Below are 26,294 nucleotides of genomic sequence, written 5' to 3'. Positions count from 1 at the left end.
GTTTAAAAAAATCCTACCCCCCCTACCCTACATAAACCCCCTCCCTCCTCCCCCCAAATGCCCCTAAGTCTTTACTTACCCCTCCGTGCAGATTCTGTCCAGCGGAGTTCACGGGCGCCAACTTCTTCTCTTCGGAATGAGACCGGCGAATCGGCGCATGTGCAGTTGGAGCAATTTGCTGTCTCGCCACAACGGCGCATGCACTGAAACTCACGAAAATTGCCGTAGTGATCGGTCAAGATTACCGAAGCGTCTGACTACGGCGAACGTTAACTCCAATGCCTGAATCACCACTGAGTGGTAAGTAAAAAGTTAGGGGCATTTGCCTAGGGTAACACTTAGGCATGGGTGAGGAGGGGGGGTTTGTGTAGGGTAGGGATTTTTTTAACTTTTGGGTTGGCTTCTCCTTTAAGTGTTTCTTGTTTTCCTGTGTGGGGTCGTGCATTAGGACTTACAGGTCTAACACGGTACAGCAACTTTACCTGCATTAGGACTTAATAAGACTTAAGCATGGAAGTTTGGGGTCGAGTTCCCATCCCTGATCTCTGAGCTATATAACCAACTCCTATCTGACCTTGTTAAACAAACTACATTTTCCAAGAATTTATTGCATTCCGTCCATCCCTTTCAGGTGACATGGAAGTCACACATCAGTGGTGCATGATGTTCCAGCTCTCTGTTACAAGCCCACGGCTGACACATTTGATTTTAGCGGTGCATAGCAATATAAATATTGGAGGAACCATTACATTGCTTTGGCTGTGAGCAACACGGTTGATCTTTAATGGGACAATTCTAATTTTCTAGAAAAGAAAGATGTGTGTTGCAGCACTTGGGAATATTATTCTTGTATGGTCCTATCACAACCTACACAATAGAGAACATTATGTTACAGACCTTTTAGATTTCCTCCTTTAGAAACTAATTCACATTTATTCATCTATTGTGATTGAAAGAGTGTTAACCCGAACAGTAGTAAAAGATGGCAACATTTTCAAAAATCTTCGGGAGGGGGCACTGGCAGTTTCAGAACTACATGAAGGCATGAGGTTGAGGCTAAGGGTTAAACCAAAGGAAAGACAATTAAGCTGACTCTAGTCCTTCTAACAATTTGGTGAAAACATTATTTAAAACACAAACCCATTCTATACATGTGCAGAACTATAGCTCACCCAAGGGGAGAAGTAACTTGGGTGTAGAAACCCCAGGTACGACACTTTTAACCACTTGATTCAAACAAACATAATGTGCTTAAAAGTCAGCAATAATCGCACTTACCAAATCCTGTCCTTAGCCCGGGTGCTGTGCCCCGAACCCGTAGCTTGCGTCGATAATTACATCAAAGAAAGTGCACGCACTCCTGCAGCCAGACGGTGAGGTAAAAGGAGAAGCTTTATTCCATTCTATTAAAAGTCAATTGTCCTAACGCGTTTCTTATCACTGGATACGTAATCATAGGCACAAATGTTAACAAACAAACTTTTAAACCACATTAAGGGCTCTTACTGACGAGCGGTTGTAGCTGCGCTCCCCTGCGTTCCGTTTTTCTGCGTTCAGCCACAGGGGAGCGCAGGAATAGACGCATTATGTTTTTTCCAATGGGGCTGTACTCACACAGGCGTGTGTTGGCGCCGAACGCAAGAAAAATGCGTCTCAGCCTGTGTTTGGCACCTACACGCGCCTGTGTGAGTACAGCCCCATTGGAAAAAACATAATGCGTCTATTCCTGCGCTCCCCTGCGGCTGAACGCAGAAAAACGGAATGCAGGGGAGCGCAGGTACAACCGCTCGTCAGTAAGAGCCCTTAGGGCTCTTACACACGGCCGTTCCGACCTGCGCTCCCCTGCGTTCCGTTTTTTGGCGTTCAGCCGCAGGGGAGCGCAGGAATAGACGCAAGTCATTATTTGAAATGGGGCTGTACTCACTCAGGCGCGTGTAGGCGCCGAACGCAGGTTCAGACGCAACATGCTGCATTTTTCCTGCGTTCGGCGCCTACACGCGCCTGAGTGAGTACAGCCCCATTTCAAATAATGACTTGCGTCTATTCCTGCGCTCCCCTGCGGCTGAACGCCAAAAAACGGAACGCAGGGGAGCGCAGGTCGGAACAGTCGTGTGTAAGAAAGGAAATGACGGCTGGATAAGCCCTGCATAAGGCTTGTCTCCAGGTTCCAAATTAAAAAACATTAACCCTTAACAAAACAAAAATGCTTTAACTGCAAGGAATACATTAATAATTTCAATCCTTTTTAACATATTTAAATTTTCATAGAACAACAGATTGAAACAATTCTTGAAACTGTGTTTCTTTGAAACAATATTTGAAACAATTTTTGGAAGCAGCTACTGAGACAGTAATTAAAACATAAGAGGAGCTATGCAAAGTCCAAAATTCTTAACCCATTACATTAAAAAAAATGTTTTTAAAAAAAAGGGTTAAACCGCCAGGATGACTTTCACCATCCTTATGTTTTTTAATATTTTACTGGACCAAAGAGGCCTTTACTAGCAATTTACATGCAAAGTGAAGCCTTCAGAAATCAGAAGGTATTTACTTGTCTCTTGCCATACACACAGCACTGCCTAGATACCAGATAGGATGTCCTAAAATGCGTTCTGTAGAAACAGACTGTCTGCAAGTTTGGATATATGGTTCTGAACCATTAGGCTGTATCTGTGCTATAAACCAGCGGTTCTGGATGCAGAGTTGGCCAAAGGGACATAAAGGTGTGATTTGCATGTCTCTGCCCATGATGCCTTATGGGAGAATCAAAACTCTTATTTTGGTATCTAGGCAGTGCTGTGTGTATGGCATGAGACAAGTAAATACCTTCTGATTTCAGAAGGCTTCACTTTGCATGTAAATTGTTAGTAAAGGTCTCTTTGGTCTCTTTTAGCCCTTCTCACCCTAACCAGGTTTGGTTTCCCATTTAGCTACTCTCCAAGTCCTACCTCTCAAAACCAATGTTCCAATATCTTGCATTGATAAGATCAAAGCAGTTTGTCTGCAAGTTTGGATATATGGTTCTGAACCATAAGACTGCATCTGTGCTATAAATCAGTGGTTCTGGATGCAGAGTTGGCCAAAGGGACATAAAGGATTAATATGCATGTCTCTGCCCATGATGCCTTATGGGAGAATCAAAACTCTTATTTTGGTATCTAGGCAGTGTTGTATGCATGGCATGAGACAAGTAAATGCTTTTAGATTTTGAAAAGACATCACTTTGCATATATTATCTTACGAAACACTATCATGAAATATAGCAGGAATTTAAATAGCATCTGGGCGTATTCTTTGATGATTCATTTTGATTCAATGAGTTAAACTTTTAATTTGTTTTAAACGCCTTATTTTCTTTGCAGCGTGATTACATTTATGAGCTTGAAATTGAGTCATTTTGTAGTGTGGGTGCCTGTATGGGGAGACAGCAGTGCAGGAGATGCTTGTTTAGCAAGTAGGAATTCATGTTGATGACTATTTTTGGAGAGATGGCAGTTAGTGAGATGGCAATTAAGGGAGAAGGGTGTTTGGTGACAAATAGTGACTCTGCCATGTGAAACATATGCAAATCCACGGATATTGTGTTCTCTTGAGTACTATATAGTGAAAAAATATATTATAAGTTACCAAGGAGTTCCATGACCATAAACAGGCACGAGGCTCAATGGATATTGTGCTCTCGTGTATTATAATGTTAAAACTCACCTGTTTGTTAGTGAACACATTACGCAGATAACTTTCTAATTCACTCTTCAACAGAATCTTAGGGGGAAAAAGTCATGTTGGCGTTTCTGCTGTAAATAACTGGAAAAGGTCAGAAGACAGAATTCATTTTTTTAAAAATAAATATTTATTGGTGTTAATACCCTGGAAACTGTACTCGTAGGGGGGTTAGTGCGAATGCCAAAAAATGTAGGGTTTTTTTTTTTTTTTACAATAAAATTTGAATTTTTAGTGCAAAAAAAAACAAAAAACTTGCATCTTTGAAGATTTATTAAACCCCAAGTCTGAATTCAAAAATTCCGCTGAGGTTGTATATAAGTCAAAGGGGAGAGGTCCCTATTCTATTTGGAAGTTTATGTGGTCTGCACTGGATTTAGCCCAAAAATCTGACTATATCGCCAAAAATGTGGGCTTTTTGGGAAAAAGCCAGAAGAAATCAAGTGATCTGTTGAAAAAATCTGAAAGAATTGTACGATTTGAATTAACTCTTGCTTTTATCAAGTTTTTCCCTGATCTGATAAAATGGAGCTTCTTTAATAATAAACACGGTCAAATCGTGGATTCTATTTGAGCCAGACTTTTTTTTTTAATCAAATAATCAGAAAAATTGGATTTTGATAAATAAACCCCAGCTTCTTGTACAACAAGCTTGTCTTCTAGGTCAGTTCATTATGTGGCTCTTCAGCTGTTGACACTGAGATTTATGGGAATTGTATCCACAGATTGAAAATGGGCCCAGGTGGAACCCTCTATACCAGGGGTCCCCAACCTTTTTTACCCATGAGCCACAATCAAACGTAGAAAGAGTTGAGGAGCAACACAAAAATGAAAAAAGTCCAGGGGGAAACCAAATTAGGACTGTGATTGGCCATTTAGTAGCCCGTATGTGGACTGGCAGTACATCTGGTTTTTATGCCTCCTAATCAGGAATTTAAAATGAAGCTCCTGCTTTGAGGCCACTGGGAGCAACATCCAAGTGGTTGGCGAGTAACATGTTGCTCCTGAGCCACTGGTTGGCGATCACTGCTCTATACGGAAGCTCTAAAGGCTCAAACATTGCATCAATCTTACATGTACCTGAACTGACACGGCCGTCACACGTTTCCAACAATTGAGCGTGCACAGCGATTCGATTAGACACCGGAAGTTTATCTACGTCATCTTTTCACAAAAGCCATATTGGATTAGGGCAAGATTCCCTATGTCGTTCGTATGTTTACGACGATCTTCAATTCTTTTGGAACCATGTTTCTTCCGTGAACTAAACTAACATCACCGAGCTGTGTCCACCTACTACTTTATAAACAACAATCCCCGCTCTGACTCTGGACTATCACGTCGGACGGCAGTCGCCGCCCCCTTGTGAGTCACGTGGGTAAGGACGCTTGGCGTGCAAGATGCGTGCGCAGCGAGAGACGGAGAGGCGTATGTCCAGCTGTTGTCCTGTGCCCGGGGCTAAACCATAGTGCGGCTGTATGGGGGAGGCAGTGTAAAGAGAGCAGCGGTTACGTCTATGTGATTGTCCAAGAGCAGAACGCGTATTTGTCACGCAGCTTCCTGGGGAGAGACGGCTGCTTCGTTGCCTGGAAGCGATGGGTCTCATTTTCGCCAAGCTATGGAACTTCTTCTGCAACCAAGGCAAGTATTCCCACCCCCACAAGGACCACCGCCTGCCCATTATTGTATTTATCGCTTCTTCTTCCGGTGTGAACCTCCAGCCGTGACCTCTATAGGTAGAGATACTGACCCCCAACTTCAGACGGGCATAACCATTGAGACGAGTGCAAGGGGCCTATTCTATTGAGGAGTTATTGGTTTGTTCCACGTATAGAAATACAGTGTGAGGGGTGTCCAACCTGTGGGCAGTTGTTTATTAACTGCAGCCTCCTCCCGTTACATCATTCTGCTGGGACTTGTTGCTATGTAACCACTGCAGGGCATGTTATTTCTACTTGGGGCCCTTCCTTCCTGCATTGCCAGCCCCCCTTCATTTATAACTGACTATTCTAGTGGTGCCCCCTTTATATTTACCTACACAGCTGCCTCTGTGCTGAATAAAAGAAAATTCAGCTCTAAAAAGAGAAACAAACCCCTCATTAAAAAGACCCCTACCCCCCACATAGACCCCCTCCCCCCCCAGCCTAGCTGCCCCCGAGCAAATACCCCTAACTTTTTACTTAAGGTGGCCATACACGGGCAGATAAAGCTGCAGATATCAGTCGTTTGGACCGATTTGACAGCTTATCTGCCCGTGTATGGGGGCTTCCGACGGGTCATCCCGATCGATATCTGGCAACGATATCGATCGGGAAGGTTGGATTTTTACCCGACCGACCCGTCGGAGCCGCTTGGTGCATCGTAATTCTATCGTTCGGCCATACGGCCGAACGCTCGAATTACCCCTGATATAGCCACGCAGTTTAGTGGCATATCGGGGAAAGATCCGCTCGTTTGGCGATGTCGCCAAACGAGCGGATCTTTAAGTCTATGGCCACCTTAACCCCTCGGTGCAGATTCAGGGATCAGAGTTCATGGCAGCCATCGTCCGAAACTTTGGAGAATGAGAGCAGAGGTGCATGAGCAATTGGAGCAATTTCCCAGGGTTGCGACAACTGCGCATGCGCCGAAATGGACGGAGATTGTCTAAGCACTGGAAGATGGCTGCCGTGAACTCCGATCCCTTAATCTGCACCGAGGGGGTAAGTTAAAAGTTAGGGGGGGCAGCGGGGCTGTGGAGGGGGGTCTATGTGTGGTAGGGTTTTTTTTTAATCAGGGGTTTGTTTCTCCTTTAAAGGGATACTGTCATGGGGGAAAATGTTTTTTTTCCAAAAAGCATCAGTTAATAGTGCTGCTCCAGCAGAATCCTGCACTCAAATCTGTTTCTCAAAAGAGCACTTTTTTTTTTTATATTTAATTTTAAAATCTGACATGGGGCTAGACATGTCTTTTTTCCCAGCTGCTCCCAGTCTATTGTTTCTTGTGCTCTGATAAACTTCAGTCACTCTTTACTGCTGTACTGCAAGTTGGAGTGATATCACCCCCCTTCCCCCCCCCAGCAGCCTAACAGTAGAACAAAGGGATGGTAACCAGATAGCAGCTCCCTGACACAAGATAGCAGCTCCCTGACACAAGATAGCAGCTCCCTGACACAAGATAGCAGCTCCCTGACACAAGATAGCAGCTTGACAAAGGGGCGTGCCCCGAAACGTTGCACTACATTAATACAATTGCGAGGGCTTGCCCTGCTAACTGAACTCCTGTGTGCCGGTGATCCTTCTATGTACCTTGTTGGGTGGTTGCCGATTCGCCTACCATCAAGCACCAGGACACACTGCTTGGGTTTTGTGAGGTGTGCAGTTTCTCCAAATTGGCTTGGAACAAGATAGCAGCTCCCTGACACAAGATAGCAGCTCCCTGACACAAGATAGCAGCTCCCTGACACAAGATAGCAGCTCCCTGACACAAGATAGAGTCCTGCGCAGGTCCGTTTTTAGGGAACCCGGACCCGCATTCTTACCTGCTACCCGACCCACAAGTACCTTATCTGCAACCCAGACCCGCGACCCACTGACCATCAAGAATCAGGGAGTGCTGTCATTTTAACCAGAAGTGACATCATCGGAAGTACATGTAATCAGAAAAAAAGGAGTAAAACAGGAAGCGCTGTCATTGTAAACCAGTAGTGACAACATCGGAAGTAGACGTGACCAGAAAAAGGAGTAAATATCGATATTGAGAATACCCACAAACCTCCGACCCGAAACTATACCCGCACCTGGAACTTCTACACACAACCCGCAGGGTACCGCAGGTTTTTGCAGGTACCCGACCCGCTGCTGGACTAACACAAGATAGCAGCTGCGACACATTCAGTTACATTGAGAAGGAGAAATAACAGCCTGCCATAAAGCAGTTCCATCCTAATGTGCTGGCTCTTTCTGAAAGCACATGACCAGGCAAAATGACCTGAGATGGCGCCTACACACCAATATTACAACTAAAAAATATACACTTGCTGGTTCAGGAATGACATTTTATATGTTAGAGTGAATTATAAGAAATAAAGACATACAAGATATCCGGCATCATGTTCTGATCCACAAGTGCCCAGCAGCCGTCGGTTGCACCGTGTTATACTGAGTTCTTGTACAACAATAGACAGAGAATGTAATATTTCCTTAATGTTTTATTGAGACTGACTTAAATATTATCCCTTCAGGGTTCCAATCAACCCCCTTCTAATGCTAATTTCCATATTACCTCTAAGTGCTGCTTTAAATAGCGCTTCACGCTGGGTTCTTGACTGCTCAATTTGCTTTTCATTCTCTTTGCTATTGAATTTAAAACAAAATGCGGAGGTTGACATTTGTAAAAGACATTTAAGAGATGAATAACCCAAATACTATGGCAGAAAGGAGACCCAGCCATAGGTAGACAGTAATAGTAATATACGAGGTTCCTGCACAGAGCACTGCTGGTGGCATCAGCTCTTGATACACTACTGTCTTGCCACTTTATCTAACAGAGCAAATAGGCTTTTCTATGTGTCTCAGTTTAACCCTATGTGTGTGCCCCAGAGGAAACATTCCGCTTCTGCTGACATTTGAGTTGATGGGGATGGGCAGAGGGTGGGCCTGTAGAGGACATCAAGGGAACTCATTGATTGATTGATTGATTGGGTGCATTTTAGTTCCAGCAAATTGTCTCTCTTTGCCTCTGACCTGCAAGTGGCAGTTTCTGAACATTGTGCAGCATCAATGATGGCCACATGCCCTGTCACTAATAGGCAAGAATGTCTCTCTGAATGTCTGGCTGCTTTGTGGTGGTCTACCATATTCAAGGCTACTGACCCCATATTTATTTTGGTGGGGGTTTCTAGGGGAACTTGAGATCATGAAATAATATCTATTGTCATGCAGTTCACTTATCAGTGACCGTGACAGAATTGTGACCTGAGAAATGAGTTTGCAAATTCCCCTCGTGTTAACCTTCAGTTGCCCAAAATAAACATACTGGTAGGTTAATGGTCTGCTGTTGAAAGTGACGACTTTTCATATGTGAGCCATAGACTACAGTGCACAGGCACACATTTATTAACGCTATATCTATTGTGGAAGGCCAGCCGTCTCTTTTTGCTTTTACGAGGTTACAGTATCTTGTTTCACTGTTACCTCCTCCGTAGCCAAGGTGCTTCCTCTATACTTATATATGTGAGTGTTCTGCAGATTCCTAGTGGAAGGCACAATCAGGGCAATGTATCTCTTGTGTGCTTTCTCCTCCCCTGGGCCTCATTGTTCTGTTTGTTGATAATTCTGTTGCTAAACTTAATTGCCATTTAAGCCACTACTGCTCTAGTGCATCTATGAAGAGATGCATGTGTTTTTACATATTGGTAATTTAGTATAATTAATGGGAAAACTTTTAAAAAACTTTTAAAACATTTACATACAGGGATAGAAATGACCGATCAAACAAAAACAAGGACCATAGTTACTGGGATACAGCCCCCAGTTCTAAGGCCACATAAGTCAGAAAAAAAAGCAAAAGGAGTATCCCATAACTTATATTTCCATAAAAAGCAACTTTTATTCAAAAAGTCAAATTAAAATAATATTGTATAATTGTTTTAAAGTCTTGCTTAAAAAGTGGTCATTTGAGAAATGCAAACTGTTTTTTTTCCATTATTTCTGCTATAATATGTTGTCCTATGTTTGTTCTAAGAGCTACATAAGCCATTTAATGGCATGTATTGCATTTTTATTGCTGTTTCCAGGAAAGATTATGCTAGAAATTACATGCCTTTTATATTATATCGATGCTCCAAAGCCAGGTTCCAGTGTAATATTCTGCTTAAACCCAAGACTTTTTGCCGATTAGATTTTCGGCTTTGTTTCTAAGACACCCTAAAAATCACATGGTGGACAGCTGAACAAGACATTTTTTATGCAATATTTGCTTTGCCTTAAATTTTAATCTTTCAATTACAGTTTGGATCTAGTTTGATATTGGGTCGTGTTATTTATGGAGGATACAGTATATGGCCAAAAACTATGGTTTTGGTGCAGTCCTAGTATATTTGGCTGCCGTAACAGGTTGAAGATATAGAAGCTCTGTGCCAGCAAAGATCAGGATCATCAGTCACTAGGCATTGCACGTGCTGATCACAAATGGAACAAACCAGCCCAAATCACTATAGGCCCATGCTTATATTAAATCACTATAGGCCCATGCTTATGTCTGCTCCTGTGCTTCTCATATAACCTATCCATCCTGTTTTCTCCCAACTTGATAGCTCCTTTCACTGTTCTATAACTCCTGAATAGATCCAAGTATAGGAGAAGGAAGAGGAACTCCAGCAGTATTACTGCAAACAACTTTTTATTCCAGGCAGTGGTAAACACAACATGTTTCGGGTTCAATACCCTTTATCAAGTGAATGATATAGTGAATAACTGCTGATTACTTTCATCTCTGCTAATTAGGGATGGGCGATTTTTTTCGCCTTGTTTCGCCGAAAAAATGACACCCATAGACTTGGATAGCGTCGTGCGTCAAAATAAAAAGACGCGCTTCAAAACATTTTGCCGCGTGACATAATTTTTTTTTGCCGTTAGTTTCCTCGTGAGGCAACTTCGGGAGACTTCGGAAATCGAAGCGCTACGAGTGCATTGGTGCAGGCGATTTTTCATTTTAGCAGGGAGAAGGCAGTTTGGGGAGATTATCGCCCCAAAGAAGAGGTGATTAGTCGCTAGGCATCTAAATCTCCCCGAATCTGTCCGTGTGCTAAAGCCCTTAAAGGGGAACTATTGCGAAAATGAATATTTAATATAAGCTTCCTCATACTGAAGTAAGAAACTTTCTAAATACAATCAATTAAATATTCTGCATTGTTTCTGAAATAATCAAGTTTATATTCACTATTTCTCTCTCCGCATCTGTTTCTTTTCATTCCGTCTTCATGCAGCAGTTGGGTGTCAGATGAATGATCGAATATATTTTATAGGGGGCTCCCTTACCTAGCATATTTATTAGAGCTCACTCAAATAACTGAATCCAGTACAAATAAAATCTAACAAAATAACTGACATTTGCACAAATTCTGCATGTAGAGAGACAGGATTGCTGGTGATTTTAATAGAGTGAGCTCTAATACATCTTGTAGGCAAAAGGAGCCCCCCTATAAGATATATTGGATCATTTATCTGACACCACTCCTGAATGAAGACAGAATGAGTAGAAACATGCTGAGAGAGGAATAGTGAAGATAAACCTGATTATTTCAGAAACTGTACAAAATATTTAATTGATTGTATTTAGAAAGTTTCTTATTTCAGTTTGCTGAAGCGAATATTGAATTTTAATTTTTGCGATCTTTCCTCTTTAAATCACTTGGGTATCTCCAGGCAGCAGTTAATGTAAGGGTCAATTTCACACAGGGAGATTTGTCGCCCACGTAGTAAGTATTTCAGATATAGGTATTTGAGCAGGAAATATCTGCTGATGAAGTTTGGCACAAGGAAACGCATGCCTCCATGTAACCTAACCAAAAATAATAGAAGGCAATGTGAATATAATGGATTTTAATTAGTGATCGGAGACCGCTGTGGTTTGTGACATTTCCTTTGCCTGGAGCTAGTCACACCCTTCCTTCACTACCTGTTACACGTGGCACCGGCTACAGTAATGTTATGCTTTGGTGTTTGGGTTTACTAGTAGGTGTGTTGCAGGTATGCACAATGCAGAAATATGGATATATCCTTCTATTTACCCAGCAGTTATTTTATACACATATATAGTTTTTCTAAAATACAAGTACTGTGTGTAACTTGTGTATAGATTTAGCTGTACAGAGGAATCTGTATAAATGTCTCAATGAAACCATTAGTTCTAATCTTCACAAATTGTTGGTAGTAGAGGCTGGGCCTGAGGGAAGGTTTAGGGGTAAAGCTCACCATAGACTTTTTTTTTCCTTAATGGGATTCGGTGATGATTTTTATGATGTATTTTTTATTTCTAAATTACACTGTTTACACTGCAAATAATTCACTCTACAGTATAACATTTCATTCCTAAACCAGCAAGTGTATTTTTTAGTTGGTGTGTAGGTGCATCTCAGGTCATTTTACCTGGTCATGTGCTTTCAGAAAGAGCCAGCACTTCAGGATGCAACTGCTTTCTGGCAGGCTGTTGTTTCTGCTACTCAATGTAACTGAATGTGTTGCAGTGGGACCTGGATTTTACTATTGAGTGCTGTTATTAGATCTACCAGACAGTTGTTATCTTGTGTTAGGGAGCTGCTATCTGTTCCCTTCCCATTATTCTGTTGTTAGGCTGCTGTGGGGGGGGGAAGTTGTATCATAATTTCCACCTATAGGTGCTCTCTAAAGCATAAGAAAAGTATAAATCCCTGAGAGTTGCCATATGTTAGGACGCACTATTGTGTGTTGTTGTCACTTACCGGGTACTCCGGCCATTGCTCCTGTTAGCAAAAGACTCCCCTCCCCTTGGTTCTTCTGACCAAGCACCACGGAGTGATCATCTTCCTGCTTCCTCATCCTTTGTGTGTACATGCGCAGTAGAGTGAAAACCTGAACTTTAACAAAAAAAGCTGACTTTTTCACTACTGTGCTTGTTGTCTGTCCTGGGCCTTTAAGGAAAAAAAGAGGGGGCTACCTAAAATGTGCCACCCCAATTAGTATGAGAGTAGAAACCCATTATCCAGAAAGCTTCGAATTATGGAAAGGCCATCTCCCATAGACTTCATTTTATCCAAAAATAAGCACCTACTTTGAGGACCCTGAGAGCAACATCCAAGGGGTTGGAGAGCAACATTCGTGAGCTACTGGTTGGGCTAATGTGCAACTCACAATGCTATACTTGCTATATTACTTTGGTATTACAAATAAGTGGTAGATGCAAAGTCTATAAATCCGATAAACCTCTTTTAGGTCCCTACTCGCAATTTTATTGATATATTAATCTCTCAAAATTAGGGATGCACCAAATCCACTATTTTGGTTTTTGGCCAAACCCCTGAATCCTGCGTGAAAGATTTGGCCGAATTCCTAACCGAATCCAAATCCTAATTTTTACTTCCTTGTTTTGTATTTGCATATGCAAATTAGGATTCAGATTCAGTTCAGTTGGCAGAAGGATTTGGCTGAATCCGAATCCTGCTGAAAATGGCCGAATCCCGAACAGAATCCTGGATTTGGTGCATTCCTATTCAAAATGCAGCACTTGCTAGGTGGTTATTTGTATGGGCCTGTATAGAAATCCCATGATGCACTGTAAGGCCTCGCAGGAGAGCAGGCGTGGAGCCTGAAGGAGGTAAGAATGGCAAAAAGAAGTTTGTACATCCTTCATCAAAAGGCCAAATGTGTTGGATCTCCTCACATAGCTAGATTTTATACCCTAGTTTGGGAAGATCTGCCTGTTAATGGATAATTTGGGAAGATGACTGGTCAGTTGAGCTGTATGCCCAGATCTGCATTTTGAGTAGATGCTTGAAAGACTGGATTGTGTGAGGAAGCCGGAACAGCCAGTCCGCTGTGAACCCAACTTTAGAATAGTTTTTGTTTTTATTAAAAACATTTTTTTTCTTTTTCAGAGCACAAGGTGATTATTGTGGGACTTGATAATGCCGGAAAAACCACCATACTTTACCATTTGTAAGTATTTTCCGTCTCTCTAATGCTTTGTGCTTTTCCCTCAAAGGAATCCTCCTCCCAAAAATAGTTTCTTGCATAATGAAAGAAAATGTTATTCTAAGCAATTCTCCAAGTTACATTTATTACAAATATTCAGTGGGTTTTAAAGTTGTGCACCAGTGTCGATGCAGCTGAAAACAGTGATTTGTTTATTGCTTTCTGGTGGTTCTCAGTTTGAAATTATGTAGCAAAGGTCAGTGCTTCTCCAGGGGAGCTCATCAGCTGGTTTTGCTACATTGTTTCAAGAGTCAGAGGCTGCAGTGTAGAGAATGAAAACAGTCTGACAAATACTGCTTTTAGTGCCAATGACTTTAAAATCATTGGCCTTTTTAATGAACATATAAAGGAAAGTTGCTAAGAATGACAATACTGTTTAAGTAGAGGCAAAAGAATGTGTAGATGACAGAGCTGTTTTCTCCATTAATGGCCCTGGAGTTATATGACCGCATCATAAAGGAAACAGTGCAGTCAGTAGCGTCACTAGAGGGGGGCGGGCCCTGGTGTGTGACGCGCAGCCGGGCCCCGCCCCCTCCGAACTGCTGCATTTTCCCCTAAATTAGTGGTGTGCGGGCTGCCGGGGGGCCCTGAGGGGGTGTGGGCCCTGGCCCGCTCGCTCCCCCGGTAGTTCCGCCACTGAGTGCAGTCTTCTAAGGCAGGGGTCCCTAACCACCAAGCCGCAGGCTATGCCAAACTGGGCCACCTCTGGTCCCAGCTGCAGTTTATAATAGCTGCAAAAACAATGAAAATGCCCTAATTACCTGTAATCCCAGCTCTTTGATGTGCCATTGCCAGGACATATATACTGTTTTGGTAAGCCCGGTCCTCATAAAAATTGTCTTGCTTGAAACTCTTCCATGGTTCCAAAAATGTTAGAGACCACTGCTCTAATGCGCTAAGAATCTGCTTCTCCGCTGCTGATCGATGTGTCTGCACCCAAATAAGTTGCCGTAACTCGCGTGCAAACAGACACGGTGGATTTTGCTGCCAAAACACAAGATTTCGCATTTCACAGACGGTACCACTGACCAGACCATGCGATCATAGAAGTTGAACTATAATTACAAAGATAATCATAGATTTTAACATACCATGTGAGAATTTTAAGCCAAGGGCAAGATTTAATGGAGAAACAGAGGCCGGGAATCCTCTCCTCCTCCACGGCTGCTCGATGTACCTGAATACATTGCCTCAGCTTGGATGCAGACAGAAGCAGTGGATTTTGGAGGGGAAATGCGAGTTTTTGCCCAAAATTCACCACATTTGTCTGTACCTAAGCCTAAATAATGTATTCTGATAGCAGCAGCTGAGAAGCAGATTTTCGTCCTGTGTTTCCATTGTCCGTAGCGCCTTGCCTTAAATTCTCACATGTGGGAATATTACCTATGTTTGTCTTTTTCCAGTGCAGTGTAATTATAAGTAAACTGCCAGGAGATTACCAGTGTTTAATCCCATGTGCCAATTTTGTTCAAAATGGGTGAAAGTCAAATTAGCATGGCTTTGCACCGTGGGCATTGATGATGCTACGAAACTCATCTATACATAGCAATTAGTTAGAATAGAACCATGTAAATAACGTGTACACTTATTCTAATAGTATCCTCTCTAATAGCCTAATGGTAAAGTTGCTGTTGTGCTTCCCATAGATGCGACTAGTGATGTATGGCTCAGGTTTTTCCCGACCACACGCCACTTGCCCTCCCTCCACCCGGCCGAGCCCGACTTCTGGGTAACTTTTATAGACCCGCCCTGCCCGCGCATCTATAAAAGTTCAACCCGGAAGTCGGCTTTTATTCAGCCACCAAACATTGACCCATGGGTAAACCTGTGGGTAAAGGGCCGGCTTGCACATCACTAGATGCGACCCAAGAGATTTGCATTGTGTTTAGGCTTGGAATGTAGAACTGATACATGAAACTAACATCAAATGGGGAGCTGGAGAGGGGGAAAGCTAAATGGAAAGGCTGATTGCATTAATCTGCACATTTCTGCTCTGTCGCGCTTGCTAAAACCTCAAATGAAAACTGTGTGTAACTTGATTCTGATGCCACTGCCATTGCATGTGATCCTTATTGCAACATAATATAATCCTATTTCTAAAGGTAAAAACACAGTCCTTTGTAAAAGGTTGGCTCTGGCTGAAGATACAATTTCATTAGACCTTGATGTGTGCATGAACGTATGTGACTTCAGCAGCAATTCACTCTCATGGCCATGTTCTACTGATCCAACAGATCAGATTGCTGTCTACATCCCTGATGTAGTGGAAGCTCAGTTATGTTCTGATAACATGATACTTCTCTACAGAGGAAGCAGTCCCTGTGGCTGCAGGGGGGCCCAGGAGCCATTTTAAGATGTACTGTTTAAACCGGAAAACCTCTCTATAATTGGGGGGGGCCCAAAATTAATTTGCTGTGTGCCCTAATAACATCTAGTTAAATCACTGTTGGTTGGCCTGATTTTCTTTTTTGCTGGTGAACTGTGATTATTTGCCCAAACTTACCCAGTTGTCTTCATTTGAATGGAAATCAGATAAACTGTATGAAATATGTGTGCCTGTGTCATTAAGTCCTGTCGTGAGGATCCAAGCTACAAAAGCTCAGTCGCATTGTTTATCCCGACTTTCAATGCTGTGTGGCCTATGGCTTAGTGCTTCTAATACCTGCTTAATTTAGCACAGCTAAGCGGATACCTCCCAGTTTAACGCTCTCTGCTGTCTGTCGGTCTCTACTGACATTTTGAGTTTACAGGTGTTGTTGAAATAAGATCTATACATTTTTGTATGAAAATGTAAGCCCAAACCTGCAGCAGCTGGAAGCAGTGCTTTCATTTATGTAATTACAGGTATGTGACCTGTTATCCAGAATGCTCGGGACCTGGGGTTTGCTGGTTAACCTTAATCTTTCTGTAATTTGGCTTTTCATACCTTAAAGAAGAATTCAACCCTTAAGCAAAAAAAAAAAATAGGCTGGTTTTGCTTCCAGTAAGGATTAATTCTATCTTAGTTGGGATCAAGTACAAGCTACTGTTTTATTATTACAGAGAAAAATAAATTTGGATTGTTTTTCTAAACTAGCATCTATAGGAGATGGCCTTTCTGTTATTTGGTGCTTTTTGCATAACAGATCCCAAACCTGTATAGAAAATGGCCTATGTACACTGTATTCTATTGAGATCCATCTGATATATGGCACTATGCATTGCAGTATATATTCATTGTATACAATTTGGGAAAGCGCTGACTGTACCGACTTAGAGATTTTAATCATTTTTCCCTTCTTTTTATTAGTCTAGCAAAGGGCTGGGGGTGGATCTGACCTCAAAGGCATTTTTATGGCTGCCAGCTTTCTCAATAGGCTTCTTTGTATAGAATCATCAGTTTCATAGTCTGGTTGGGATGCATGTGGTATGGCAGTTAATCTGCCTACAACAAAGAAAAAGGTTACAGGCGTATAGCCGGCATCTCTCTTGTCATCACCCGACACACATGCCATGATATTCCCCAAAAAGAGCGCAGAGGTCCCATTAGAGATACAGCAGGTTTACCAGTAGGGCTAATTCAGTACAAACACAGCAGCCAAATGCACTGTGTTTGTAAAAGTAGGCCCTGGGATGACAGGGAATAGTGAAAAAATTTCCTCATCCCTTTTAACCCATTGTATGCCACCCACCATTAAATCTGTGGTGCCAGCAAAAAAGTGCCATTGTGCAATCACTTTTCTCATATCTAACCTGATGTTTGGAAACTGTATGTTAGTATTCATGTCTGCTTAGCTGTGACGCATCATCTTTCTTTTTTTTTTTTTTTCCCCCCTTCTTTTCTTCGCGTAACAGTTTAACGAATGAAGCGGTACAGACGTCTCCCACAATAGGAAGCAATGTAGAAGAAATTGTGGTTAAGAATACACATTTTCTAATGTGGGACATCGGAGGTCAAGAATCCTTGCGCTCATCGTGGAACACCTACTACTCCAACACAGAGGTAAAACCTTTAATATGATTATTCAAGTCCCTCTACATCTACCAAAAGCACCTATATTCAGTGTTCCAGGTTGACAGCACATCAAATGGGCACCTGATCCTTAAAGGAGAAGGAAAGCTACCAAGGTAGTTTATTGGCAATAGACTAGCCACAATAGTGCAAGCTAGAATGCAATTTTTATCTTTTAGAATGTTTTTCCATACATAAGTAAACAGACCTAGACGCTGTCTCTGTTTGTCTAGGATAGCAGCTGCCATATTGGCTTGCTGTGACATCACCTCCTGCCTGAGTCTCTCCCTGCTCGCTCATATTACAGCAGGGAGGGGAGGAGGTAGAAGAGCAAACTGAGCATGCTAAAGCCCAAGCCCTGGAGGTTTAAAGGAGAATTCCTGGGGGGGGGGCAGGTAGGCTAGTGGGGAGGAGGGAGGGTGGTCTACCCAGGATAGGGTGCAGGGGTTTTTCTGATTACGGGTTGAATTCTCCTTTAATCTGAAAACAGTAAGTCTGATACAGAAGTTAGTTAGTTTGTTAATATAAGTCAGGGGTATATGCAAAAAATAGTTTACACAGAGCAACTCTATATTCTATTATTATATATAGTTATATATAGTTCACACTGTTTCAGTGCCTCTGTATAAACAAATATCTAAAGCATGCCCCTACCTTGTGGAAAGTCATGCGGTTAAACCTTTTTGAAAAAGGAAACCAAGACCAATTGCAGGTTAACGGCAACAACATACTGAACATTCTTTTTACAACTTGTGAGTAGTGTCGTGAGACTTCAGAATCCTTTTTTTGTTTCACGTGGTCTCAGCCTTGGATCCTTTGAAGCTCTGTAAGTGTTTGCTTAGTTTCCTTCTGCGTGTGAGCTACTGTTTGTCTTTCCATGATTATCCCACATGCCACATATGCCTGAAATTCTCAGGCTTCTCTGGAAAACTCTGCTTCCCCTTCTATTAGCCAATAAACAAGGGATTATTGTTTGCTCCACAGTCCCGTGCACAAGTTACAAGGGTGCCAAGCAGCTGACCTGTAGTTTGACTGGGGTCACAAAAAATCTGCAAAAAAAAAAAGTCAGTTGTCTGTCCTCACTTGGAGCAATGATTGGACCTTATAGTTATAAAAATGACCAAACAGCCTGACCATATTACTTCATGTAGCCAACAGCCCATTCAGCATGTTTAGCCACTTTCCACTAAAATGGGATGGTGATTGAGACCCAGAATTGTATTGCCCAACACCTCCCTGGACACCCATGGCCCCCCTTAATGCTGCCACCGTAGGCATGTGTGCCTATATATAAATACTGCCCTGCTTAAGACCCTGAGTAAATAATTCGACTTTGATGAAGTTGAAAAAATCTCACTTAATCTGATAGTGGCAGTAAAATTGCACCTGGGGCAATTCATTATCTTTCTCCGCCTGTGTTTTCTGTAGGGATGCACTGAATCCACTGTTTTGGATTCGGCTGAATCTGAATCCTAATTTTCATATGCAAATTAGGGGTGGGAAGGGGAAAACATTTTTTACATCCTTGTTTTGTGACAAAAAGTCACGCATTTTCCCACTCTGCCCCTAACTTGAATATGTAAATTCAGATTTGGTCCGGCCGGGCAGAAGGTTTCGGCCAAATCCTGGATTCAGTCCATCCCTAGTTTTCTGCCAAGTGCACCAACAGACATGACGTCAACCAACCCTGAGGGGGATTAACTCCACACTCCACATTTGGGAACCAATGAAAATGGAGGAAACCATAATTAGGTAGAAAAAACCAAGCTTTCATGGAATTCAACCTTTTGTTGTACTTGCTCACTGAATCTGTATGTCCATTATGATATATGTATGTGACATACAATTGTGGGCTAAGGAGGGTGTCGTCCATTCTTAAAGCTGTGCATGCTGGACAATATTTGATTGACAGCTGAGATTTTTAAATGAGCTTACAACAGCTATGAATGCTTTAATAAAAAATAGAAATTGGGTTTCATGTTTAATTTGAAAAGGACTTTTATTATACAGATTTTTGTGTCTGGGTGACAGGTCCACTTTAATTGGGTAAGGGCTCTTACACACGGCCGTTCCGACCTGCGCTCCCCTGCGTTCCGTTTTTTGGCGTTCAGCCGCAGGGGAGCGCAGGAATAGACGCAAGTCATTATTTGAAATGGGGCTGTACTCACTCAGGCGCGTGTAGGCGCCGAACGCAGGAAAAATGCAGCATGTTGCGTCTGAACCTGCGTTCGGCGCCTACACGCGCCTGAGTGAGTACAGCCCCATTTCAAATAATGACTTGCGTCTATTCCTGCGCTCCCCTGCGGCTGAACGCCAAAAAACGGAACGTAGGGGAGCGCCGGTCGGAACGGCCGTGTGTAAGAGCCCTAAGAAAGGTTGTGATTCTGCCTCCCCTACTGCATTGGCATCTGACTGATCAAGGTTTCCTACTACTTAACACTTTCTCTTGCTTTTATTAGAAAAACCATAACATGGCCACTTGTTTTGGGTTCATTTGTTTATCTGCTAGTATTATTGGTACATGGATTTTTCATGTAGCCTTTATGCATACCTTTAACCCTATATGGAATTTGAGTAGAAATATTTACAGTGGATGAGGCCTGGGAGTTGAGTTTGTGGCGAGGCTTCAGAAAAAAATCTAAAATGTGCATCCTTAAAAATATTTGAAACCTAGTTTTTGTGCCCAGTGGCTATAAGAGCAATGCAGACAGTCCAGGTGCCCGTCCGTGTCCTCTTTCAACTAGAACTATGTAGAAAAGCTTTCAAAAAGTATTATTTGGCTGTGGGTGCAAGTTGCTTTTAATAGCCTTCTGAAAAAAAAATATATATATATATTATATATAACTCAACCCTACACCAACAGGAAAACTGAAATGATCTCCTTTGATGTATTAAATATATTGCACTGATTTAAAAAAAAGTTCATGCTCTTGTTTCCCCAGTTCATTATCCTGGTGGTCGATAGCACTGACAGAGAAAGGCTTTCCATAACAAAAGAAGAACTCTACAGAATGCTGGCTCATGAGGTACATTACCAACTAATTTGGCCATTTCAACTTTTCCTGTTTTGTCTGGTTCCCTTTATTGACAACAGGAGCTTCAGATTAGGGCCGTGTAGGTCAAGTTGTTTGTGCTGCTAAAATAAAATAAATATGTACAAAATGCCTGAAATATCCTCGTGCTATTTCCCTAAAGTTGCTGATCATTTTCTAGTCCGTCTAGTCCAATTTGCTCCACCCATGCTAACCAGTTTGGTATTTGATTTCATTATTTTGACTGTACTGTACTAGACTCTTATTAAAACTATTTGCTGGTTGGTTTCTTCTTTTAGGGAATGTCGAGTCAGTGTTGGCAATGAGCCCTAGCATGCCTTAAAGGAATTGTTCAGTGCAAAAATAAAAACTGTGTAAATAGATAGACTGTGCAAAATAAAAAAAAATTCTAATATAGTTAGTTAGCCAAAAATGTAATGTATAAAGGCTGGAGTGACTGGATGTGTAACATCATAGCCAGAACACTACTTCCTGCTTTGCAGCTCTCTTGGTTTCCACTGATTGGTTACCAGGCAGTAACCAATCAGAGACTTGAGGGGGGGGCACATGGGTCATAACTGTTGCCTTTGAATCTGAGCTGAATGCTGAGGATCAATTGCAAACTCACTGAATAGATATGTCCCATGTGGCCCCCCTTCAAGTCGCTGACTAGCTCAGAGTTATAGAGCTGAAAAGCAGGAAGTAGTGTTCTGGCTATTATGTTAGACATCAAGTCAGTCCAGCCTTTATACATTACATTTTTGGCTAACTAACTGTATTAGAAACATTTTTTATTTTGCACAGCCTATCTATTTACCCAGTTTTTATTTTCACACTGAACTGTTCCTTTAAGGTGGCCATAGATGTAGAGATCCCCTCGTTTGGAGATGTCACCACACGAGCGGATCTCTCCCCTATATGCCCACTTTGAAGTGGGCAATATCGGGCTGCTCCGATCATGGACCCTAGGGCCCAACGTTTGGATCAGAACGGAGGCCAAAATGGGCAGTCGGATCACGGGACCACATCAATGAAAAGAAGCATCTGAGATCTATGGGATTTTCTAACCTTCCCGATCGGCATCTGGCCGACTTTCGGCCAGATATCGTTCAGGAAAGCCCGTCGGGGGGGCTCTACACGGCTTGGTCTGTCGGCATCTTTTATTGGCCCGTGCATGGGGGGCCTTTAGAAGGATACCCTGCTGTGTTACTTTAAATCTACAGGTATGGGACATGTTATCCAGAATACTCGGGACCTGGGGTTTTCTGGATAATGGATCTTTCTGTAATTTGGATCTTCATACCTTAAGTCTACCAGAAAATCATGTAAACACTAAATAAACCAATAAGCTGGTTTTGCCTCCAATAAGGATTAATTATATCTTAGTTTGTATCAAGTACAAGCTACTGTTTTCTTATTACAGAGAAAAAGAAAATATTTTTTAAAAAATTTGGATTATTTGAATAAAATGGAGTGTAAGGGAGACGGTCATAGTTTGTAGCTTTTTGGATAACGGGTTTCCAGATAACTGATCCCATACCTGTAATAATTTCCCACGGGGTTATGGACAGGGCAGTATAAGCACCGAGAGCATGTGCCTAGGGGGCAGATTTTCTTTTAAAGTCACAGCAGATCATGTAATACTGGGCACTACTGTTGTCCTTCAGATCAGTGCACTCACAGAGACTATCCTGAATATGTTGATTGAGAAGGACAGGGTGGATATAACTTCAGCAATGGCGAGGGCCACTGTCCTACATATCCAAAGGATGACTCATTAGTATTGATGTCTTATAGTGGCTTTACATGAAGAGCATTCATAGGAGAATCAAGAGCCACAAAAAAGGGGTTAGGCCAGATATTAGACCACTGAATTGGGACAGTATTTTTATTTTTGTACTTTTCAGTTCAGGTTCTCTTATTCATCTGTTAGGTGGCCTGGTTTCTAGCTTCAGTGGCACACTATTAGCTAGACAGCACTACAGAAAGAGAGCCTCATTTAAAGGTGAAGCAAACCCAAAAGTTAAAAAAACCCTACTCCCCTACCCTACATAGACCCTCCTCCGACCAGCCTAAGTGTTACCCCGGGCAAATGCCCAGAACGTTTTACTTACCCCTCGGTGCAGATTCAGGCATCTGAGTTTACGGGCCCCATCTTCTTCTCTTAGGAATGAGACCAGCTTGGCGGCCCCATGCACAGTTGGAGCAATTTTCTGTTTCGCGACAACTGCGCATGCGGCGAATCTCATGACAATTGCAGAATCGCTGGTCTCATTCCGAAGATTACCGAAGCAGCTGAAGATGACGCCCGTGAACTCCGATGCCTGAACCTGCACCGAGCGGTAAATAAAAAGTTAGGGGCATTTGCCCTAGGGATGCACCGAATCCAGGACTCGGTTCAGAATTCTGCCAGGATTCTGCCTTTTTCCGCACGATTCGGATTCGGCCGAATCCTTCTGCCCAGTCGAACCAAATCCTAATTTGCATATGCAAATTACGGACGGGGAGGGTAAGTGTGTGACTTTTTGTTACAAAGCAAGGAAGAAAAAATGTTTTCCCCTTCCCACTCCTAATTTACATATGCAATTTAGGATTTGGATTCGGTTTGGTATTCGGCCGAATCTTTCACGAAGGATTTGGGGGTTCGGCCGAATCCGAAATAGTGAATTCGGTGAATCCATAATTTGCCCGGGGTAATACTTAGGCTGGGGGGAGGAAAGGGGGGTCTATGTAGGGTAGGGTTTGTTTAACTTTTGGATTTGCTTCTCCTTTAAAGAATTATCTCTTTATCATGTGTTTATAATATCTACATAATCTTAAACTATTACAGTGATCTTCTGCTCTAGGCTGGCACTATTTTAGTTTCCTTTTTATATATCCGTGCAAAGATTGTGCCTTCGAGATTCAAGGTTCCTTTTGTCTTTAGGATCTGCGCAAGGCGGCGGTTTTGATCTTTGCAAACAAGGAGGACATCGAGGGGTGCATGTCAGCGGCGGATATATCAAAATACCTCACACTTAGCTCAATAAAGGATCATCCCTGGCACATCCAGTCCTGCTGTGCACTATCAGGAGAGGGGTATGTGCAAAATCCTTTGTAACATGTTTATTCTTTTCTAATAAGGGTCTGTTTAGAGCCTCTTCTAAAGTGATCATTGCACACATTATGTAGCCTTACCCCATGATAAAAAAGTTATTCAATTCTGTCTTGTACCATAATTGTACAGGTAATGGCTCACAATGTGTAATAACAAGATCTCACCACTGAGTGTCTCTGTTGTGCAAGTGAAGTCGTATAATCTAATCAAAACACAGGTGTTTGAGACATATCTAAAAGGCAAGACAAAATTCCTCAAACGGGATGAGTGTATTTATTTGCACTATACTTATGTAAACAGTGGTAAGGCCACAATCCTGTGGCCGTACAAAACTGCCTTCCCACTGGCTAGAATGAAAATCGCCGGCGGGACGGCACTCGGATCATTTTGTTTTCCAAAGTCACCCTAAGTTGCCTCATGAGGAAACTTCAGGCGACTTCGGAAAACGAAGCGCTCCGAGTGCCAGCCGGCGGGAATGCAGTGCAGGAGATTTGTCCCCCAAAGAAGAGGAGATGTGTCTCTGCCCTAAAGGAATAGTAACACCGAAAAATGAAAGTGTTTTAAAGTAATGAAAATATAATGTAGTGTTGCCCTGCACTGGTAAAACTGCTGTGTTTGCTTCAGAAATACTACTATTGTTTATATAAACAAGCTGCTGTGTAGCAATGGCGGGAATTAAAAAAAAAAGGCTATATGGCACAGGTTAAATAGTAGACAAAAGATAACACCATTATGTTCTACAGAGCTTATCTGCTAACTTTTTTATTTGAATGGCTGCCCCCATTGCTATAATCACTTTCACAATATTCTGTATTCTTATTGTTGACCTATATCCAGTGCAAGGCATTGCACACACTAGTAGCTGTCAGATTTAGCCTTTTTTTCCTGCACCCACCCCCTGTGCTGATGCCAAACAGCAGAAATGTATCTAGTTCCAAACTGAGCTTCTTACTTCAGACGAGGCCGCATTGTGTAATCCAGTAGAAGTAAATCAGAGGGGCCCTACATTTCCCAGAAGACCTGACAGCAGCCTTGTTTACTTGACAAAAGTCTCCGAATGTTTCCAGAAGTTGCTCTAATCCTCTCTCTCGCTTTCTCCGCTTGTACAGATTGTGCGAAGGCCTCGAGTGGATGACTTGCCGAACTGGAGTCAGATAACCGTTGCACCCAAAAAGGACTTCTATTTATTCAATGAACTTGTACAGTCTTAAAGTACTTTTCTACACACGAAAGCATTACATGCTTAATTTACAACAGATCCAACCTCTCTCTGAGCCTCACTTGAATCAAGTGCAGCTACTTCTGAAAGAACCTCCATGTGTGTGAACGCACTTTCAAGACCTCATCGGAGACCTCTTTGGCGTCTTACTGATGCCTACGTACACTACAATCGATTTCTTCTCCCTCTAAGAGCCTTTTATCCCCTCTGGTGCTTGTATTTTAACTAAATGGGTCAATATTAAACATTTTATTATCTTTCTATTAAGTATATCCATGACCAGAAGCCAGAATTGCTAAACAGAAAATCCCACATGTCCAAATTGATCAGACTGTTACCCTTTTCATATTTTCATTACCTCTGTGTCATGTAAGATTTACTCTAGGCAAGCAGTGAATCAAACTCCTAAACTGCCAGCTATTGCTGGCAATTGTAGCTCATTGACTAGATGGGTTTACTTTCGCGCTCATGCTGTAGAGGGAAAGCTTTCATCTCTGCAGGAGATGCTAAATCATTAACAACTGAAACAGAATAGAAACCATGCACAGGTGTAGGTTATATTCTATTTTTTGCTATTCTGTCCATTGGTCTCCATTTGTTCTGCCTTCTCATACAGCAACAAGCAATCCAAATATGTGTATACATGTCTCCTAAGAGTGACACAGTAAGTGCCATGTATACTTGCCTCTGGTTCCAGGTTCACTAAGAAGAAAACATGGACAGAGAACCAGCTGCTTCTGCAGTGGAGTCAGGACTGATGAGGTCCCCACGTGGACCTGCGGCTGTCTCTTTGTAACAGCAGGATTAAAATAGGTAATATATATTCAATATAGCATATTTTAGTTATTTTGATAGAATCCTAAAGTTATTAAAGGACAACTAAAGCGTAACTAAAGAAGTAACTAGAAATGTTATACATTATGTCTTGGGCTTCCAAGGCAAACACAGCCCTTTAGCAGTAAAGATCTGTGTCTCCAAAGATGCCCCAGTAGCTCCCCATCTTCTTTTCTGCTGATTCACTGCACATGCTCTGTGCTGCTGTCACTTACTGAGCTTAGGGACCCACTCACAATATACAGTACACATAGAATAGAAATGTCACAATATAAGGCTGATTAGTAATTAATACAGATAATGACCGCACAGAAACCAGTGCAATTAGCATCAGAATTTAATAATCAGCCCTGTAGCATCAGCTTATATTACAGACCAAAATCATTTTCTGCTGGATAATTAGTGACGACCCCTAAGCTTAGCTTCTCAACAGCTGCTCAGAGCCCACTGAGCATGTGAGTGTCACAGGCACTTTCCAAGATGGGGACCCCCTGTGACAAGTTTGAAGTCCTGGATCATTGCTGCTATTGACAAGCTGAAACTTTAGGCTGCTGCAATAAGTTCAGTATATAAAATATGGCATTTTTAGCCACATTCATTTTTAGGGTTTACTACTCATTTAAGTAGTATGACTTTTCATCCTCTTCAATTCTAAGACAGACATCCAACTTGGTGGATTGTGCTTGTGTAA

At 42.2% G+C, this 26,294-nt stretch overlaps 1 protein-coding gene across 1 annotated transcript; it reads left to right on the top strand.

Annotated features, from left to right (window-relative positions):
* Positions 1-5,133: 5,133 nt before the first annotated feature.
* Positions 5,134-25,030, top strand: arl5b.S (ADP ribosylation factor like GTPase 5B S homeolog; the record flags this gene model as incomplete). Its single annotated transcript, NM_001095436.1, is given in 6 exon segments — positions 5,134-5,361; positions 13,334-13,394; positions 17,265-17,412; positions 20,364-20,447; positions 23,380-23,531; positions 24,660-25,030. Coding segments are annotated over 6 exon segments (540 nt in total). The 3' UTR covers positions 24,709-25,030.
* Positions 25,031-26,294: the final 1,264 nt, after the last annotated feature.

Source organism: Xenopus laevis, chromosome 6S, assembly GCF_017654675.1.
Source record: "Xenopus laevis strain J_2021 chromosome 6S, Xenopus_laevis_v10.1, whole genome shotgun sequence".
In the NCBI taxonomy this organism is placed as follows: Eukaryota; Metazoa; Chordata; class Amphibia; order Anura; family Pipidae; genus Xenopus; species Xenopus laevis.
The sequence above is the reverse complement of the archived record's forward strand: the minus strand, read 5'-3'. Positions and strand labels throughout refer to the sequence as shown.